Here is a 20,366-nt window from a genome sequence, read left to right on the forward strand (position 1 = left end):
GTCTCAACCGAACCCTTGAGCCATGGCCTTTACAAAGACGTATTTCCTATGTCCGACGTCTGACTTCATCCATCCGCCACCCACCGGTCCGTTATGCCTCGGTTCTATAATTCGCTCCACGTCATCCCCGCAATACCCTCTGAATAGAGCCAAAACCGTCGCCGTTGCTGACGCGTTCCCGCCTGTTGTAGAGACGGACTGGAAGAAGACCGTTTCAACCGAAAAGGGCGTCGGTTTGGGTGTTTACGCACAGTTCTTACAGCTGGCTTCCGGCGGGTTGCCCGTCGGTCCCGAAGTCAACGTTGCACACTCGAACAAGACGAAGAGTATCTTTGCGTTTGATACGGTGACGACTTTGGCGTTTGAGCCGACACAAGAGTATGTGCAAGAAGCTGTCAAGGCACCCACCATACAGACATGGCTGAGGGAGCCCAAGCAAAAATTCGCACCCAGTGTCTCGCTCTACCTCGTCACGGGCATGAAGCTCGTCAAAGGCGCGAGAATCAAGTACTCGACTTCGCAGAGCACAAAGGTCTCTGGGAACATTGGTATTGATGTGCCTGCGCTGGCTACAACTTTTGGCCCAAAGGGTCGTTGGAACAGCACGAATGATGATGAGACTGAGATTAACCGTGAATCTGAATTTGTGTTTGCCTTCCGTGTCAAGAGGCTCAAGTTTGGGCGGAAACTCGCCGTTGAAGAGTATAACAAGGGCGCCTTTTTGGCTATTGGCGATGAAAAGGATGATGGTATATCTGTTCTGGTGGAGGATGTAGATGGGTCTGATATCAAGACCGCGATAGCCGTTCCCGATGTGGCCGAGAACGGCATTGTCTATTGCGTCCCTGCTTAAAGATAAAAGAATAAAAATAAATCGAATCATACTTGAGATCTCATGAATTGGGTATATTGTTGGAAGTGGAGTGTATCGTTATTACGTTTCTAGTCATACAAGTGTTTTCTGATACTCTTAATCTTGTTGTAAACCTCCTCCCTTGTCGACTTCCTATCAAAGAGTGTATGAGGCGTGATGTAGTCATAACCTTGCCCTCTCCTCTGCTTAACCATACTCTTCAAAACCTCATCCATTGAATGGACGTCTTTCAGCCACGGCCCTAGCAGGTCACCTCCCGGAGGCATGTGTTGTTCCTGCTGCCGGACAAAAGATAGGATCGATGCGGCAAGCCCAGCGGCAATCGGTGTCGCGACTGATGTGCCTGACATGACATTGACATGTTCAAAATGGCCATTCTTGCCAATTGGCCAGTGAGAAGAGACATTCTCTCCTAGTAAGCTGAAGTTGACATCTTTGTCATCTGCTGTTGGGTTGAACGTGGAGGGATTGCCGTTTCCATCCGTTGAGTGAATGCAAAAGACGCTGGGATATTTGGCCGGAAAAGCTCGCCCAAGATTTGCTCCGTCATTCGATGCCGCGGCGAAGAGCAGTGTCTGATTGGCTAGTGCCTTAGATATGGCCACTTGCATAGGCTTGTTGTATTCCCGAATCCCGAATGACATTGATATAATATCCACATTCCACACATCAACTGCGTGCTCAATGGCCTACACAAACAATTAGCTTCGTCTAAAAAAGAGTATGTTCTGTCATGCAGCCAGCCTTACCTTTGCAATGTCATCGTAAGTGCCACGATCTAGAGTCTCGCGACCTGCAACTCTGGCGACGTAGACCTCAGCGCATGTGGCAACTTTGAGCAGAAGTCCAAGAGCATGAGTGCCGTGCCCGATCTCGTCTCGAGTATCATTTTCTTTTCCGCTCACAAAACTTTGCCAGTTCCTGATTCGTGGATCTTGTCCCTGGTCGGTCATTAGAAGTGGATTTTCAGGGTCCCATCCAGAATCCAAGATGGCTATTCGCACGGGCTCGAACGTTCTGGTACCAGGCTCAAAGGCGTCGAAAGGATCAACGTGGGTATAAATCGAGGCGAGAAGGTTGTCCATCCATTGTATCGAAAGCGGACTCCTAGCGAATCATTAGTATGGCGAAGCTTTATAATGCTATGGAAACACTTTACTCTTGTCCATTGCCCGCCTGGTGACTTGCGTCAAAAAAGTACAGACTCTTCTCGACGAGCTGTGCACGAAATTGGGGGTTTGGAGAAGGTTGTCGCGACCCCGTCGCTCGTGGTACCGTATCGGGCGCGAGAGTTGTGTAGGCCGCGGGTGTGGCGTCAGACATCGAACGATATGGGATTGCCCGTGATCCGTTGTCAGAGATCTCGACCTTGGCTGTTTCATGACGGACAACTTCTTGACCAAAGGGACCCCAGCAGAGCTGATTTTGTTGAGGATCAAGTGAGCCCAAGTTCTCCATTCGAAGACCCCATGACTTGAATATCTCAGCTTCGAGTCGTTTAATGACGTTTTGATAGAAGAGCCGCTGAACGTCGTCAGATTCAAAGGCGGCATCCTGTCCAGGAGGGAGGTACTCCCACCGCAGGCATGCTCTCGTGGCGAGAAAGTAATCTCTGCCGGCGTCAGCTTCTAGATTGTTGAGCAATTTAAGGCAGGTATAATAATCGGAATTGACGTTCCTGGTCCCGTGCGGGTCATCTCCCATCAACTCTATAGGTGTGCAATAGTGAAGCTCACACAAGAGTATACCTAGCGCTAGCACACTCGCATTGGGATGAACATTGTGTTTAGAGCTGTCAGCATTGACTCCATTAGCTGCCCTGCCGGCTGCGATGATCGGAACGTGTTCCATGGCCAGAAAGGGCTTCGTGATGTCGGGGAGTTGTCCATCCTCCAGTGGATCAACAAATAGAATATGTGAGTGATTGAAGGAAGGCTGTATCCACGGCGTCTCCAAGAATGGGAGCAGCGCAGCAGCTAGTGTGACAGCTAATATTCGCTTCCCCTTGAGTGGTAATGCAGATTTACCACGTAATTCTTGCTGACGCTGGAACAGAGCCGACAAAGATACCGTTCGCGACATTTGATCGCCGCCAAAAGTCTTTGGCTGCGGACGAAGCCTCTGAAATATCCCACCCTCAAGAGCCAAGTGCAAGCAGTTTTGCTGACCGAGCGACTCTGTAATGCTTTGGCATAGGTGGACAAATTCGGGCGTGGTGCTAACTACGGGCTCAGACGCGCTTCTCATCCTGCTGTTGTGTATGTCTCTACCGCGGAATGTCAGTAGAAGTCATTGAACGAAGCTGCACAAAGCTCACTTGATCGTTATTTTTGCTTCTTGCAATGCAGTTTCACCTGGAGCCCGCACGCCGAAAAACACTTCGAAGCTCGTCTCAACGTTGAAATCTTTGTTCTGCTGTGGCAGCGAAAGTCTCACGCTCAACCCTGAGCATCTCTGGCAAACGCATACCCAGTGCTGCCGCAACGCATTGTCCAAGGACACTAGATGCTTCCTCATGCGCACGGCGAAATCAGCATCGGGGTCTTTGTCAAAATTGTCGATGGCATTCGGGTCTTCGCGAGGAGGTAGAACTCGGCGCATCTTTGCCCCCCGGTCCAAGTTCGAAAATTCCTCAAGGACGGCGTCACTTTCTCGTTTCCGTTTACTGGTACGAATGGGAGTGTTCGGGTTGGAAATCATCGCGTGAAGCTTGGGATACGACACATCCTGGCGTAAACCCTGCTCCGTAAGCTTGTGTTAGCGAGCTGGAGGTGAGTGGCCGAAAAGACTGAAGCTTGCCGTATAGCAGGATCACTTACAGAATCCGATTTCCCATCTGAGCTATATTGGACATACTGTTCAAATACGCGCAGCGCTCTTGCGATGTCCTCAGGCTCAGGCTCGTCGGATTCATTGGCGTCGCTCTGCAGAAATGCATCTGCGCGTACCCAGGCTGCGAGTGTTTGTGATTTTAATGATACGGGCTCCGCTGGTTTTTCCGGTGGTTTTCGAGAGAAATAATCGCACGCGGCCTTGAACAGACCGAGGTCCCCAATCACATTCATAATTATACGTCGAAAATTCGCAGATTCCGCGATGTCACTAAGACACAAATCAGGTGTGCCGTGTAAGGCTGCAAGAAAATGTTATAGGTATCGCACCTTGAGCTGATCAGGTAATCGCCGCCATTGTATGGATGCAAGGATAGAACCCCCTCGCCTCGCCTCGGGCTGTGTTCAACTTCAACTGCTTGTACTATACTGAATACGCACCCAAAGCCGTGATGAACCCAGCGTGCAGATCCTCCCGCCTATGAGCACGCCAGCCGTGTGTCTTTAGCCCACGCCTTCTGACAGGTCAGTTTCCTCAGTCCATGTCCCTTGAGGCTCAGCTACTGCACTTACAAGGGAGTAAGCTGGGAATTGTGGATATGAACGAGCATATTCGATGGAGCCACCCGCTGTAACCTGAGCACAGCGGTACCAAGCAGGTACTGCATGGGAATGAGAACTTGAAAACCGAACAGACAGCCGACCCTCCATCTCAAAGCTGAGGCGGCTACTGTACATGTATGTTGGGGGCCATGTGTCCACTTGCGTGTGGTCATAGGCGCGAAGGCACGCATTCCCTGCTCTGCTTGGCCTCCCAATGACCTCCATTGGCAACTCAGCGTAGTTGAAAGATGAGAAGTGAAACTATTATGTGCGCCTGTAATAATTGGTTCAAGTTGCCTGATAAATGATTCCAAGCCACACACTCTCTGCGCTGAAACACGTCGACAACCAGTTTGTTGGGAGCCTCGCGCGTCCGTGCCTCGCTATTTGCTGTTGCATCACACTTTTACCGTCTTTTGTGACATTTATATGACCCCCCCCCCCCCCCCCCCCCTGCCATTTATTTAAAAGTCTAGCACCTGGTATTGGTGGTCTTGTGCTTCATCGTCAGTCAGCGCGGCTCTGACTTCTCGTGAGAAGAATCATGTCAGAAACACAACTCAAGAAACGACAGGTGCCGCAAGTCAGCATGAACAGCACGAACAACCCCGCAAATCAGCCAAAGGCCAAAAAATCGCGAACCGTATCGTGGAACGAGGTTGCTGACTGGCAGTTTGACAACAAGTATATCCTCAGCGGGTATCGGCCAGAAAACGGAGACTATCTGGAAGTCCTTGCCAGCCTGACCTTTTTGCACAACGAGACTTGCAATGTGTACACTCATCTGATCGGGGCTCTGATCCTACCGATCTTGGCACCTCTCGTTCTTCGGGTGTTGTCCCAGCCTCAATTTCTCAATGTCTCGTCCATGGACTATGCGGCGTTTGGAGTCTACTTTTGGTGTGCGGAGATTTGTTTAATCTTGAGCTCGCTTTACCACCTGATACAGCCTCACTCGCATCGCGTAGACCTGTTCTGGCATGGAATGGATTTGCTTGGTATTGTCATTGTCACAGTGGGCACGTTCTCATCTGGCATCTTCTATGTGTTTTTCTGCGAAGCGGACTTGCAAAAACTGCATTGGGGTATTGTCAGTCTCTCCGAGCGACCATCGCCGCTCATACTCACTCACCCGGCAGCTGGGATAAACATCCAATAATTAGCACGCTAACATGAGTTTCAGATCTTATCCACGGGCACAATCACCGGTGTTCTCATCTCGAACCCCATTCTTAAAACGCCGCGCTGGCGGAAAGTGAAAGTGGGTGCCTTTGTTGTCTTTGGCGCTTCATCGTTCATCCCACTGCTACATGGAGTCCAACGATACGGCCTTGAATACATGCTCCAATACTCTGGAATGAAATGGTACTTGGTCGAGCTTACCTTCTATGGCACTGGAGTCAGCCTTTACGGGGTATGTCTCGCACGCTCACCTCACCGAAGGATGAGAATTCATACTAACGAATCGTCTGCAGTTCCGAATTCCGGAGCGTTTGTCGCCAGGTACATTTGATATCTTTGGAAGCGGACACCAGCTCTTTCATGTCGCCATCTTATGCGCAATGTACTCACATGTGACCGCTCTGCTGCAAGGTTTCACAACCTGTCATACCTTGGATGTGTGTCAACTTCAAGGTCTTCACTAAGCAAATCGAAGCTGTATAGAATGCTGGATTGCTCTGGCTCAGGCTGGGCAAGTAGCAAGGACTTGCATAGATATTCCCCTATTAGATCTAAGGATAAGAACAGGCAGGATTCTCTGTCTGCGGGGGAAAGCATTGAATACCCACTTTGTGTTTGGTATTTATGCTGTATTATATACCATACGGTCTCTTGGGATGTCAAAAATTATGTCAATCCTGATTGGATTGCGCTGGTGAAAGTTTTGGACGCCCCGTGACACTGACACTGGGCGAGGGCAAAAAGGGTAAAAAATTGGATGAGATAGAAGAGTTCAATATAAGCAAATTTGTTATTCGATTACAACAATTCCTGAGTGCATGTTAGACAACGCTTTGGTCTTCAGCAGTTGATCATTGAGAAGCCTTGTCTCTAGACTACTTCGACACACCCGGTCAATTGGCTTGCCTCGGACAACATATTCTTGTCTCAACCTACGTTGCAGCGCCGTGTTCTTATTTCCAAGCAAAGAGTTGAAATAGGTCAATCGCCACATTGTTCAACAAATTCGATGCACGGCCTAAATGGTCCAAGCCATCATCATAATATTTTTTTGTCTAACCGGGTATCCTTCAACATAATATACATGATTATTATACAAATAGTCTCCTGCCACACTATTCTCAGACTGGTGTCTTGATAGCTCCGTCAGGAGTTGGGTCTTCAGCCTCAAATTTCCTTGGAATCAGACCCTCAGCCATGTCGATGGCACCTTTCATATCGTTCTTGTTGAACAGGAACAATCCTTGAATAGCAGCAGCGCTTGTGTGCCGATTAGAAGCTTGCCCATCCTTGTATTGCCCAAATAAGCCGAGCTCTTCCAGTCGTTCCAAGAACCGTGCCCGACCAGAGTGGTCCTGGTCAACATCGCCATAAAAGCGATCCCACATCTGTGTAGCTTGGTACCTTGTGGCCTCGCCAATTTTGAGCATCATGTCCACTCGGCCTGGCCGGATCAACGCAGGATCTAGGCGCTCAATGTGGTTGGTCGTAAGGAATGCGATGCGCTCTTCTCCAGCTGCAACACCGTCCAGGGCGTTGAGAAGACCTGAGAAGGTGACATTGGCACCGCTGTATCCATCCGTGTCTCGCTGTCGGCGGTTGACAAAGGCGGCATCTGCATCTTCCAACAGAAGCAGACTTCTCTTGGGCAGTTTTGTGAGGAGGTATGCCAATTTATCATCTGTCATGCCCATTTCGCTTAGGTTGATCATGGCAACGCTGAAGTCAAGCTCTCCCGCCAACGCTTGGATGAAAGAACTTTTGCCACTTCCTGGGGGTCCAAACAAAAGGTATCCTCTCCGGTAAGGAATGCCTCGATCGACATACCACTGTTGCCTTGTCAAGAAATCTTTGACATCGCCAACTATGCTCTCCTTGATCCCCTCGTCCAATATGACTGAGCCGAGCGGCCTCTTCTTTCGAGGGTCTCCAAGTGGACTCCATTCAAGTCCGCGCGCAGAGTAAACTACCGTCTTTCCTTCGTTAGCCTTCGCGGCTAATTGGTGCGCCTCTCTAAAGAGGTCTTCAAACACATGTCGATGCGCCCAGAGGGTGGTTAACTGGACAATCTCATGCGGCTCTCCGGTATTCATGTTCGCCGTGTTGTGCTTCTCCCTGTTGACCGAAATGAAAGCCTTGCCAAACTTGACAATGTGGCGTCCATATCCAGGCTGAAGAAAGAAATGAGCGTTGATAGGCCCGCCTGCTCCTGGTCCTCTTGAAGCTGTCGCAGTCGCCACTGACAGGTTGTGAATTCTTGTGAGCCGCGAGGCAATAAAGCCCGGCGTCTCACGAGGCTGTGACAGCCATGCGAGGATCCAGGGATATGCCGGATCTTGTTTGCTTATCTCGACATTGACAAGAAGCCGGCGGCGAGCAGCTCCGAGGACGACAATTGATCCTTTGCGGGCAAACGCTGCGGCAGCGCCTAAGGAGGCGAGGCCGATACCTCCGGCGAACAGAGGATTATCGAAGAGCGCATTGAAGTTTAGCACTGATGCAGGCGATGGTGAAGTAGACATGCCGAAACCTGGCTGAGATGGAACATTTGTTAAATCTCGATGACCAGAAAAGAAGTCTTCGATATTCGGGATGACTAAGCAGCACGGTGCTAAAAGGTGCGAATCTGCACGAATTTGCCACCCTGCGAATATCTCTAAGGGAGAACGAAGACTTCTCTGGTCATGATGAGATAAGATATTCGGGCTAGAATTAAATAAAATTAATGAAAGGCTGATGATGTATGTAGATGATTAAGTCTCCAGCATTGCGCAATGAGAATATGAGAGGAAACTACCTGAGGTGGTACACTCTTGTGAAAACAGAACATGAAGGATGTCTTATATCAATGGTAATAATGATCCCAGTGTTCAATAATTCGGAGCCTCTCGGCTTCGAACCCGATAATTTCCTAAATCGGATGCGCTTCCGTAGCTCAGTTGGTTAGAGCTTCGTACTAATACTGGATTTAACCGTCTAGCCTTGGTAATGCGAAGGTCGCAGGTTCAAGCCCTGCCGGGAGCAAGATGCCCCAATGCGTTATCCGGAATTGGAAATGTCTTTTTTTGTCATCTTTTGACTGACAACTCTTTCTTTGGGATTTGTATAGCTCTTCATCATATCTACAACACCTAGCGAGGTAGCCAAATAGTCATTAGATCAAACATTCTCCCTCTGCCTTTTCTCTCTCTCTTTTTCACTTCATTACTATCTAGCCTGGTATCTAGTTTCTATTTTATTCTGCCATCTTCCTAGACAAGCTCCGGCCTCCATACCTCTCAAATTATTACACTCCTCTCCCCTACTGTTAGACAAACATCTTGTAGTCAATGCCTTTGTTCTTCATCCATGACCAACACACTTTCCCTGTTTCTTCCGAAGCCTTTGTTACTCGTTGTCCAAATGGTTCCTATGGGTCAGAAAACACAAAGAAAACTACATGCAAGTGCCCATGCATGCATTCCTATACGCACGGTCCGCCAACCTTGAGGGTTGCATCGTATAAATATACGTCAATCCATCCGTGGCATCAACACTAGATGAATCTACGTGCACCTAAGATAAAATCACTCAGAAGCCCACTGTGGCATATCCTCGCCACAGAATCTTAGTATCTTGGCTCTGTATATCGTTTCCAACTTGCACTCCATTCGTGTAGCTGCTGCAGCTGCTGATATCACTTTCCCCCTCCTTTGTCGCAAAGTCAACGTGAGACTTTGAGTCCATGAGATGGTCCTTTTGTCAATACTGTTCGGAGTAATATTCGCCATCTTCTACAGACAAGCCATGGCTGGAGGGATTGTGTCGACAGTTGTCCGAGTCGGCGACATATCTTACTACATGCACCCTTTAAATCTTTCTGTAAGGTCTAAATGCGTTGTGCAAGCATGAATCATTTGCTGATGATCCATAGGGCTCTCACATACCGATCTTTGGCCGCGATACGATTGGCGAAGCGTGTACCATTCTTACGGTTGATTGTCACTTTCCTAACGTGGCTGAGCTCCAAGCCATTTTGGATGATTTCAGGACCAAAGATGACGTCTGGTCGCGGGATTTCATTGGGACCATAATTGTCCAGACAACCGACATTGACCTTAAACTCACGGCAAACGACAAGGATATTCTTCGTAGCCTCGGGGCTAACGATACACGTCTAATCTACAATGACGCAGCGGACGTTCAGCTTCCTCAGGGTCCTTATTTTTTGCATCACGGTCAGCTTTACCAAGCCTATCGGTTGTACCCGGATACTGCAGATGCCTTTATAGTGGCCACAGTTCCAGATAATGGCGATGGGTGAGTATTGAACCTAAATTCTCTACTTTCTGTGGACAGAGCTAATCATTATTGAAGCTTTCGATCTCTTGATGCTTCTGCGTACGGAGAACAGTTTCCATCGGCTCTCACTGTCGCCGTACCCTCTCGCCTATACTATACCAAATCATGCGAGAAGCCGTACGTGGGCTTGCGCATAGCTATAAAAGACATTATAGACTTGAAAGGGCTCAAGACTGGAGCTTCCTCGCGTGCCTACACCGAGCTCTATCCACCCAAAACAGAAAGCGCGGAAACAGTCAAGCGGCTTATCGACTTGGGCTTTGTGATAGTTGGAAAGCTAAAGACTACACAATTTGCCGACTCAGAATGGCCAACAAGTGACTGGGTCGACTATCATGGGCCCTGGAATCCACACGGAGATGGCTATCTCACGCCCAGTGGAAGTAGTGCTGGAAGTGCTTCTGCCGTATCCACGTATAAGTGGCTTGACATGTCCTTGGGAACAGACAGTAAGATACATTATTACTGTATATCAATAGGCATTTGCTAACTATCTTCGAGCTTTGGGGAGTATCAGATCCCCTTCGGCGGCTCAGGGAATTTTCGGAATGAGGCCCACGCTTGGAGCCGCAAATACCACTGGCTTAGTGCCGTACAGCTCGTAAGTTTTCAGCGGATATCCATGAACTTATATTTGCTTACATATTTTTCACCTAGCAATTGGGATACGATTGGTGGATTTGCCCGCACGGCAACGGAGTTCAAGACTCTCGCACAAGCACTCTACGGCTCTGCGGAGACACATGACAAAGTTTACGAGGTATGCAGTTATCCATGGCTTCTTGTCAACCACTAACATATTACTTTGAATAGAAGCCAACAAAGCTTATCTACTTGACCGACTACTGGCCAGTCAACCATGAAGAAAGCCAAAAGGTCATGGAAAGTTTTATCGTACGCGTTGAGAACTTTTTGGGTGTAAATCGTACGAATATCAATCTCGAAGAGACTTGGAAAAGAACCCGTCCAGAAGGAACCGACGAATCCATCAGCGACTATTTTCATCACGCCTTCGACTGGTCTGCCAATCGTGATCAGTGGACAGGGCTTCTCAAACCGTTCATCGAAGAATACACGGATAAGATGGGTAAACCACCTATTCTCAACCCACAGGTTCGATTCAAAGTGTAAGTAGGATGGCTGCATGAAATTGATTAAAATATCTGACTGTTATGTAGGGGATATACACCGACTGTAACAGAAGAGCAAAAGGAAGAGGGTGAGAGACTTCTCGAAGTATACCACGACTGGTTCTATGAGCATGTCATGCCGCCTGCCAAAGATGGCTACTCTAGCAGCATCATCGTTCTCCCCTGGACAAATGGCGTGCCAAATTATCGGGATACGTATAAGGACGGGCCGCAAGAATTTACAGGCCAGGGGTTCTTTTTTTATAACGTCGGCCCTTATGCTCAATGTCCGGAGCTCATTGTTCCTAGTAAGTAACAATAACATGATCGATTTGTTCTTCGCTCTCTCCCATGCTTTACTAATCTATGATGTATAGTTGGTTCCACGCCATATGACTCAAATCTCACTCAACGGGAAGAACAACTTCCTGCCGCCGTTGGATTCATAGCTGCTAGAGGCAGCGACATTATGCTAGCTGATTTCGTTAGTAAACTCTTCGAAGATTCACATGCTATCATTGAATCAGAACAAGAACAAGCCCGTCTTGCTTAGTAGGGTAGACAGTTTTAGTACATCGCATGATGCTCAATAGCCCATAGGGCCGCCACTTGACTCAAAATTTCCGTAGGAATTTATAATACCTGTATTACAGGATCAAATATCTTTTGTCTTTCGGTTCCCTTCATTACCATGTTCTGTTGTTTCTGAACAAGTCTTCTTACCTAATTAATTACCTCCTAAATTATTATACTACCTGCCTCCTACCATCATTCAAGCATCTCATCGCTAATGCCCATATCCTTCTTCCAGATTAGGAATTCTTCCAATGTTTCCTCCGAACCTGACAATGCACCCTTTCTCACCAACGTGCATACGAAATTGCGATAATCTCCTGCTCTAGAAACTGCCAAATCTAACGGAGTTAATTGTTCACCATTCTTGGCGTTAATGTCAACCTCCAGGCTAACGCTTAAAAGTTCATCAAGCATTTTGAGCATGGTTTCTTCATCACTCTCCTGATAGGTCCATTGACACAAAGTGTGCATTGGAGTGTTGCCGTCTTTTCCCTTTTCTAAAACCGCTTTCACGCTTGCTTTCTTATCATGTGCAACAAAATCTTGCACAAGCTCAAGGTTACCGATATACAACGAGTGTTGTAACGGCGAAAAGTCGAGAGAGTTGTATAATGTGGTGCTGGCTCCCTTCTCGAGCAAGATCTTTACAATATCACTGTGTTTATTGCGAACAGCAATGTGTAATGGCGTTTGGTTACGATACTCACTAACAGCATCAATTTTCGCGCCCGCTTTTAACAACTGTTGGAGGATATTGACTTCGTTTTGAGAGACTGCAAGATGCAGTGGCGAATATCCATCTTCATCAACAGCATCAACATCGACCTTGGCTTTCAACAGTAGTTGCACAATTCTGTCGCTTCCTCCTGCAACTGCACCAAGTAGAGGTGCGTATCCCTCTCTTTCGTCAGCATCAACATTGGCACCAGCTTTGATCAGCAGTTCTGCAATCTCCCATTTCTTCTTGTAGATTGATATGAGCAACGGCGTTTGTCCGAAATCGTCCAGCGCGTCAACATCGGCTCCAAGTCGATGTAGCAACTCTATAGCTTCGGATGGGCCATGCTCTGCTGCTATGTGTAGTGGAGTTGCTTCGTCTTTGGCTTTAGCCCTGGCATAATCAGCGGCTTTAATTGAATCAGATTGAAGAAGTCTTTGTGCAATGCCGAATCCCTTTGACCCAAGACTAAGAGCCATATGTAGTGGCGTTCTCCCATCCTTTGCCGCTGTCGCAACGTTTGCACCCTCGTCCACCAAAAGTGTAGCAACTTCGATTGTACCATCTGCCAGGGATTGATAGAGTGGCGTCCGTCCTTCTAGATCAGTTGCTTCCTTATCAGCGCCACTTTTCAGAAGCAGCCGTACAGTTTCAATCTCTTTAACTGCGATGTGAAGCGGAGTTGAGCCATCTTTTGATTTGGCATCGAGTTGTGCACCAGCTTCGATTAGCAAAGGGATCGCCGGCAATGACTTGTTTTCGATTGCGAGATGCAGAGGTGTACGGGAATCATTGTCGCCGATGTTAATGTCTGCTCCGCAATCTTCAATGATGCATGTCAGTAAGTCCTTGTGTCCATATATCGCGGCTAGATGTAGACAGGTCCAACCGAATCGATCCTTGAGACTAATGTCGTCCTTTAGGAGCCAGACTGAGTCCACATCTCCCCTGACTGCAGCCCAGTGAATCGGATGTCTCTCGTTGCGATCCACGTGGACCACGCCCTTTCCAGTATATTTCTGGCGTCCTGATTTGACTTTATCGACCAGCATTTGCAGAATATCGGCATTTCCACTTCGAACAGCACAGTGCATTGGCGTAATCCCATCATATCCGGCAATCTGAATTGGAGCGTCGCGATCCAGTAGCATGTCCACTACTCTCTCGTTTCCTACGAGGCAAGCATGCTGTAAGGGCGTCCATCCCATAAAGTCTCGAAGGTTGAGAGCTTCTTTTTCCTTAGAAAAGACTATGCGCATGTTGTCGGCTTGTAAGTTGGCCGCGTAATGAAGCGGCGACCAACCAAAGGCGTCTGCCTTTTCGAGCTTTTCGAAGTCCCAGAAGTATAGAGTTTTCTCCGACTCGATTTCTTGCATAAACTGTTGATGATCATCGGTGATTTGGAAACTCTCCGGCAATGATCTTATGTTGTCAGGTGAAGGACCAATTATTGCATTGAAAGGCATCGCATAGTGCCATTCCTTCATTAGCAGCCTCGTCGGTATTGGGATATTAGCTTGCTTTGCGAACTTTTCGTCCTTTAATTTTGTTATTAGAATGTTCAATTGTTTGGTAAGCTCTTCCTCCTCCCGCCCTTCCGACTTCTGGAGCACTGCTTCGTGACGCAACCTGCTAAGAAACCCCAAGCATACAGCTATGGCCAATGGACCGGACGACTCCTTTGCTAGATCAAATTGTAGAGCCAAGTTAACGAGACAACAGCAACTATCAACTAGCTTTTCCCATTGGCATGCTCGTTCATATTTTTGTGCCTGCTTTGTGGCATCGTCAATGACGTTCTTGATGTTGCTTAGTTTCTGCTCGAGGCTTAAGGGCACAATAATATCGAAATATATATCCGATAGCGTCCCGAATCCGATCTTCTCAAGTTTCCTGGCCAAATTGGAAATAGTGTCGTTTTTAATCTTCAGCTCTTTCCAGTCTTCTGTCATCTTACTATAGTTCATCTGTTGTATGCTCGACGCGCTTGTGATGGTGACTTCAGGCATCTTTGCGACTGCGCGTAAAAATGAGAACAACAAGTCCCTGGAGAAAAGCCTTTCTTGCTTTTCTTGGCACTCGAGAACGAGATACTTTGAATCTTCCCCGTCTTTGTCTGTAGACTTGACGGGTCCTTCTTCTGAGGTGAACCCGACTACCGTCGTACCAGTCGTTTTCTTCTTGTCTATTTCAGCTTTGGGTTGCGTAGACATTTCAGCGATGACTTCTGGCATCCACCAATGAAGATCTCGGGACAAGCGGCCCTTGTGCTCACTTGATCCATACAGCCGCATCTGGTGAGACTGATTACCGCCAGAAAGTTTCCCAGGCGGGTTGGAGTACAGCCATAGAGAGAGAATTGCCTCGATTCTCTCGCTTCCATCTTTGATCTGCCATCTCATATCATTTTTCTTCTCAAGTTCTATATCGACATGTTCAACGACATGTTTATCTGATAACCCAGTATAAATTGCTGGAATGCTCCACACATAATTTCCTTCAGGCAATTGTTCTAGAAATGTTTGGGCAATGGTTTCAATCGCGGATGTTAAACGAGCAGCTTCTTCACGGGCCGGACTTTTCCACTTGGAAAGATTTCGCAGTTGCTGTCGCGCCACCATCATCTTATGGGCCATTGATGTTTTCTCAATCTGTTGGCTGTCATCGTCCTCTAGCCTCAGAGAGCGATACGCTTGCTTGTCTCCGGTGAGGACATGCCACCTGGGAGAACTGTCGTCTTTTGAAGCATCATTCTCTCTCCCCTTGCGAGGAATGCCATCAAGTATTGCCCAGGGAGCCGATTTAATATCTCCAAAGCTCAGAGCAAACCAATCCAGCTCAGATTTCGACTTCAACCGCGTTCGAATCGGAGATTTTCCGAGTCCACGTCGAACAATGACCCTTATAATTGTCACCACAATTGTGATGCCAAGCTGTAGGATTGATGCTGTCCAATTGAGTCCTCTCATTCCAATAAATTGTGCAATGAATCCAATGAGAGAAATGAGAGCGCCGATAAATGTAATATTCTCCAAAATTCTTTCCCGAGTCTGCTCATCCTTCTCCTTTGTATCTTCGGCATCCTTTTCGGTATGGCCAAAAATGGGACTCTCTTGCATATTTTCCCTGATATTTCGACGAGACATTGTGATATATTTTCGTTGCCTAGTTGGGTAGATTGCAAATGGCCTAAAGACTTGCTCGGCCACAGTATGATGCTTTTGCAACCATACGATAAAAATCTGATGTTTATCTGCTTTATAACACTTCTCTGCTGTGCTCTTTTCAACGACCCACGCGCACATGAAAAGACCGAGCACCAAGAGAAGGGTTCCTCCAGCGGCACATGGAAAAGCATAGTCGACGACTCTCTTGCCATCCTTCAAAAATTTGCCCTTGATAGGCTGATGATAGGTGATGAAGCCAAAATATACAAGGGCACCAAGCTGTAGTATCACGCCGATAGTGGCTGCAAGATAGATTTCGCCTCGTTCGACTCTATCGTGGCAATTGAGGAGAAGATTCGGTGCGCTCTCATCAGATTCAACAACAACAATCATTTCCTTCTTGTCTGTCTTGTCGGATTCCGAAAGCCCGGAATATGTGGTGCCGCTATCAGTCTTTCCAGAGTCAGTCTTTCCCGAGGTTGTCTTGCTAGAATCGGTCTTGGCAGTGTCTCTTTTTCGGATCACAGGAACACCGCTGATCACGGCAGGGTTCTTTGTGCTTTCAGGTGCAACAACCTCTATTTGAGTGCTGGTGCTGGATTCATTTTGCTGACTTCCGGATTCTAGATCCGTCTCGAAGGACGACATAGTTTGTTCTCTTTTTATCCGTGATCGATTTTGCGGAGATGAAGCGGAAGAACTCAGCAGCTTTCCGCAGCTACGCTTTACATTATTCGAAAATCGGGCTAGAATCTTTTTAAACGATCTCCAAGCATATCTTGGACCGGCAGTTTCTTCAATGTACCTATCTTAGCAGACAGCTGAGAAGTGGGTATGATAGCATGAACGCTTACCGATCTGCTGGAGAATCTTTTTACTCTCTACTTCCTCCAGTTTCTCATACCGAATATGAACGTCCTTTTGAGATAAAGAATCGGGATTACTCCCATTTGGCAGAAGGCAGATGAACTGATATATATCGGCCGATCCCGGACATCTAACCACGCTGTGCCCGTTCCAAAGCTCGCATGCCTCTTTGGACGTTGATGACATGACGTCGATCTCTGCCGCTGAGAGATTCTCTCTGGCTCTTCCAATAAACGACTTCAGCCATGCCGGCCCGGCCACTCGGATAGCGCTCACAACGGTTGTGATTGCGCCAATCGGGGCAACAGCCAAGAGGATGCAGTCGGCGATGCCCATGGCTTGGCTCATGAACTGCATGACGACCCGTTCGCCAAATAGCGCAATAATACTACACAGGTTCAATATTAGTTTAACATTTGAAAGCCGAATAGTAGCATGAGTTATTTGGAGAGGCCTTTTACTTACGGCCCTAGGTCTGAAGCTAGATTGTTCGCAAAATCATCCCCGCCATCGGCAGATGCACAACCTGCAAGCCATAGCATGAAAAAAATCGAGAAACCAATACCGTGAGCCATTTTGAGACGCTGAGTCGCGCCTGAACAGCGTCAAAACAATGCCGATTACGCGCTGGTTGATGGAGGATGAATATTGTCGCTATGAGGAAGCCATACTTGGGGGCAAATCGTGGCATCCAAAAGGTTGGGTTGCGTCAGTCGGGCTATATGCTATTCTGATCGCAACTTTGCTTTTTTCCTTTGGGAATCAGCCGCGGAGCCTGATCCAGCGTCCAGACACCCCCGACATGCATTACCAATGCAGGCCCGCCCTCGCACACCCATTTGCAAGCAGCTTCTTCGCGCTCATCCGATCCTACAGACATACCTTTGCCGACACACTTTTCGCCAGCTCAGGATAATTGAAATAGATGAAATGATAAGACCAAAGTGTTATCGGCCTTGTATGCCTCCATGTACTCCGTACGCCATCTTGTATGCTGACAGAGAAAAGAGCCTCCATCGCCTAGCCAGGGCACGCGATAATACCGCCCAGACACACTAAAGTAGCGATTACTACTCGAGTCGGCCCACGTGGAACTAGCAAGGGTGGAAGACAGACTCAACGGTGAAAACTTGATCAAAAGGCAATGATCCTCTAGGTAAAGAGGAGTAGATGGCCGTTCAGAGTTGATGGTTTAGGAACGTCATGTTGTTGGCCGTCTGTTTCTGTTCTGGTAGGTAGTCACCCGAAAGTTTATGGCCCTTGCCGCCCTAGTGGCACAGGCGCATATGTACGTGTATACAGGCGGCCAGCTTCCGTGTTTAAACTGGCCTGGCGGCAAGTTTTCGATGCTTTTGACTGGCTTGTTGCGTTGAGGTTGCCCACCCTCACTAGGTAAAGCTCTGCTGAACTTAGGCGCCAAGGATAAAACACTCCAACTGCGTACAAATAGATAAGTATGCAGGATTCTAGGCAACTTGAGGCTCTTGGACAGCGAAACTCAGCTACACAAGGGACGCTGCAAGGTGTGTCCATCGTGGGGGCGCCATCCTACCATTGGCCAAGCTGTTGATGGTGTACGGCAACTAACTGAGACAGTTCTAGCCTCTTCTGAATACGACGTGCCTCTGTAATCCTTTGTGAAGCCCCGCTCGGCTCTCCCCGCAACCTTAGCTGCGGCTTCTACCCGCTTCGTGTAAGTGGTGGAGGGCGATGCTACGTCTTGACCATTGCGAGAGTGACCAATCAGTTGCAACTACGAATTAAGTGAGAAGTACCTCAATTAGAGCTACATATCTAGGCTACTGAACCCGAAATTCCCAAAGCCGAACTATCACGAGACTCAAGTCTAGCTCTGCAAACACTTCGAATCCCCCTCTGAGATCTTGTGTGGGTTCTTTAGATGGCTCAGCAAAATGATTAATTGTTGGGAATATCGAGAGAGGCTCTTACAAAGTGATTGCAGCATTCATGGTTAGGACGTAGTGGGAGCATCTGTGGATGCCGCAACAGTGCTTGCAGAAATAAGCTCCCAGTGCTGCCCGCTATGGTTGCCGCCGGCGAGATGAGCAACAAGCGTATCCGAGTATACGTCCAAGTGCTTATCTTGTCCTGTAAAGGTATTGCTCAGGCGGTATGGATAACCCTGGCCGCCTGGAGTCCAGTTGTCGAATCTCCAAAACTGACCCGAGTAGTTACCAGTACCGGTCATGTGGAGATTGATGTTTTCCACTCCGTCATTAATAACGTCGAGCGACTGCTTCACGCCATTGGCAATTGTGTGAAGGCGATAGTAGTTGGTCATGGTTGTCGGGGTAAGGAGCCACAGGGCATTAGGACCAACGCTATGCGCGTCAATCATAGAGAGGGAGCCATCGCTTGAAGTCATAGCAAGTATTTTGTTCGTAGCTGTGTAGCTATTTTTAAGGACGTAGATCTTACTGGTATCGATTGCTGCCATCTCGGTTTTGGTTATATAAAATGCTACTCTCTCGTTGTGGTTTGTGTAGGTGGCTCTGTCTCCAACAACTCGATCAAAAAAGATTTCGACTCGGTTGCCTGATTTTATACGCGAGAAGGACAGAACATGTTTCACTTCAGCTCAAATGGTTGCCTAAAATCGGGCCATTTTAGAAACGCTAGGGAAACTACAACATTTATTTTCTGCAGAGCTAATGCGGCACAACCTAGCTTTCATAACCCGACTGGCTGAATTGATGAGGTTCTGGAATCTATGTGTTACAGACCCTCAGTTGTGAGGATACAGATTGGCGGGAATATCTAGCACCAGGAACTCGAAATTAGAGAACTATAATGACGTAAAACTATTATTCAGAGAGTCACGCCACCGAGGGATTGGGCAATATATTTATATAATAACGCGAAATATTTGGGCTATTCAATGAGCGTGTTCTTCGCGGGATCCAAACCGGGAGCATGCAACCAAAGAACTGTGTCACCAAGATGACCTCTCGTATAACGTAACCAACGCTTTAAACAACATACAACAGCTGCCAAACACTGTTTACGGCTTCTTCATGCTCCTGTCAAAAAAGATAGATCAACGGAAGGAAAGCCCGCCAAGCCAAGAACCTCCAGAATGTAAGTCAAATCATACTCTTTGACAGGGAACACCTCAGCCAAGAGATCCTACGTCTATATTAGCCAATGACTTCACAAGGAGATTTATTGGCCTTACCGCTGGAGTTTTAATGACTGTATTACCCAGGAGATACGTTAAATTGGGCTGAGACACGAGTGATGTCAGACCAACAGCGGTGATCCCGGCGAGATTGTTTAGTACGATAGGTTCAGGACGGAATCCGAGGTTGGTTGGGATTCTCTGCTGCTCAAATATGCTTCGAACCCATTCGAGTGGAGGTTTACCCCCAAGACTCTGTATCAGGAGACCGTTCTCCAAGGCGCCAACTGCAATAGAACGGGCGCCGCATTGTTGGTTGGGGTTGTGGGCAATATCAAATAGATCTCTTGCCGACCTAGCAGCTCCGATTGCTTAAGGGGTGATGGTAGTATAGTTCATAAGAACTTCTAAGGGGACAGACCAGATTGTTTCGTTAAAGTCATTGTTATTGCCATCTCCAAAGTCTGCTCTTGATAAACTGCAGTCATGCTCGACAAATCCATGGTTGGATAGCTCATGGAGGTCGAAGGCGGCCAGTCTGTATGACTTGATGAGCTCAGCTACGCCCACAGCGACAGAAGCCTCTGGCGAGAGACCAAGTCCCAAGTAGGTTCCGCGAACAATGTCGATTACGGTAATATTTTTGCCGCTGTGAGGTAAGAAACCATGGTTGGCAAGTGAATTGAGGCCGGGACAAGGTCCACGAGCTTTTATATGACTGTTAATTGAGATGACTCTAGTTAATTTCATGTCTTGTCTCACTTACAGTCATCGGGGCCTGCAGGCTGCCAGTCGTCGAACTTGGGGTCAAATGCATCGAAGATAGGAGGAAGGCCAAGAAGTTGAGCAGCTCCAATGTTGCTCAAAGTGGAAATTCCCACTAGAGAGAGAAGAAACTTCATCCTAAATTGAGTGTAATATGACTGAGTCTTAGATGC

At 47.8% G+C, this 20,366-nt stretch overlaps 8 protein-coding genes across 8 annotated transcripts; 3 read left to right on the forward strand and 5 right to left on the reverse strand.

Moving 5' to 3' along the window:
• Window positions 1-22: 22 nt before the first annotated feature.
• T069G_09180 (uncharacterized protein) lies at window positions 23-853 on the forward strand (the record flags this gene model as incomplete). Its single annotated transcript, XM_056176390.1, has 1 exon — window positions 23-853. The coding sequence occupies one exon, from the start codon at window positions 23-25 to the stop codon at window positions 851-853; it is 831 nt and encodes a 276-aa protein (XP_056024868.1).
• Window positions 854-942: 89 nt separating this feature from the next.
• Window positions 943-3,939, reverse strand: T069G_09181 (subtilase family domain-containing protein; the record flags this gene model as incomplete). Its single annotated transcript, XM_056176391.1, has 5 exons — window positions 943-1,563; window positions 1,624-1,981; window positions 2,034-3,140; window positions 3,192-3,625; window positions 3,694-3,939. 5 exons carry the CDS (start codon window positions 3,937-3,939, stop codon window positions 943-945), a joined length of 2,766 nt encoding a protein of 921 aa, XP_056024869.1.
• A 913-nt stretch (window positions 3,940-4,852) lies between these two features.
• T069G_09182 (hemolysin-III related domain-containing protein) lies at window positions 4,853-5,954 on the forward strand (the record flags this gene model as incomplete). The annotated part of the gene is made up of 3 exons (XM_056176392.1): window positions 4,853-5,398; window positions 5,492-5,722; window positions 5,784-5,954. 3 exons carry the CDS (start codon window positions 4,853-4,855, stop codon window positions 5,952-5,954), a joined length of 948 nt encoding a protein of 315 aa, XP_056024870.1.
• Window positions 5,955-6,611: 657 nt separating this feature from the next.
• On the reverse strand, window positions 6,612-8,012 carry T069G_09183 (ATPase family associated with various cellular activities (AAA) domain-containing protein; the record flags this gene model as incomplete). The annotated part of the gene is made up of 2 exons (XM_056176393.1): window positions 6,612-7,257; window positions 7,318-8,012. 2 exons carry the CDS (start codon window positions 8,010-8,012, stop codon window positions 6,612-6,614), a joined length of 1,341 nt encoding a protein of 446 aa, XP_056024871.1.
• A 1,264-nt stretch (window positions 8,013-9,276) lies between these two features.
• On the forward strand, window positions 9,277-11,514 carry T069G_09184 (amidase domain-containing protein; the record flags this gene model as incomplete). Its single annotated transcript, XM_056176394.1, has 9 exons — window positions 9,277-9,351; window positions 9,404-9,789; window positions 9,847-10,280; window positions 10,333-10,432; window positions 10,489-10,591; window positions 10,645-10,725; window positions 10,780-10,958; window positions 11,010-11,269; window positions 11,339-11,514. 9 exons carry the CDS (start codon window positions 9,277-9,279, stop codon window positions 11,512-11,514), a joined length of 1,794 nt encoding a protein of 597 aa, XP_056024872.1.
• Window positions 11,515-11,729: 215 nt separating this feature from the next.
• Window positions 11,730-16,864, reverse strand: T069G_09185 (ankyrin repeats (3 copies) domain-containing protein; the record flags this gene model as incomplete). Its single annotated transcript, XM_056176395.1, has 5 exons — window positions 11,730-13,884; window positions 13,933-15,381; window positions 15,457-16,045; window positions 16,277-16,677; window positions 16,755-16,864. The coding sequence occupies 5 exons, from the start codon at window positions 16,862-16,864 to the stop codon at window positions 11,730-11,732; spliced, it is 4,704 nt and encodes a 1,567-aa protein (XP_056024873.1).
• Window positions 16,865-18,261: 1,397 nt separating this feature from the next.
• On the reverse strand, window positions 18,262-18,747 carry T069G_09186 (uncharacterized protein; the record flags this gene model as incomplete). Its single annotated transcript, XM_056176396.1, has 1 exon — window positions 18,262-18,747. One exon carries the CDS (start codon window positions 18,745-18,747, stop codon window positions 18,262-18,264), a length of 486 nt encoding a protein of 161 aa, XP_056024874.1.
• Window positions 18,748-19,322: 575 nt separating this feature from the next.
• T069G_09187 (peroxidase, family 2 domain-containing protein) lies at window positions 19,323-20,330 on the reverse strand (the record flags this gene model as incomplete). Its single annotated transcript, XM_056176397.1, has 4 exons — window positions 19,323-19,436; window positions 19,486-19,783; window positions 19,850-20,135; window positions 20,195-20,330. 4 exons carry the CDS (start codon window positions 20,328-20,330, stop codon window positions 19,323-19,325), a joined length of 834 nt encoding a protein of 277 aa, XP_056024875.1.
• Window positions 20,331-20,366: the final 36 nt, after the last annotated feature.

Source organism: Trichoderma breve, chromosome 6 (assembly GCF_028502605.1).
Source record: "Trichoderma breve strain T069 chromosome 6, whole genome shotgun sequence".
Lineage (NCBI taxonomy): Eukaryota > Fungi > Ascomycota > Sordariomycetes > Hypocreales > Hypocreaceae > Trichoderma > Trichoderma breve.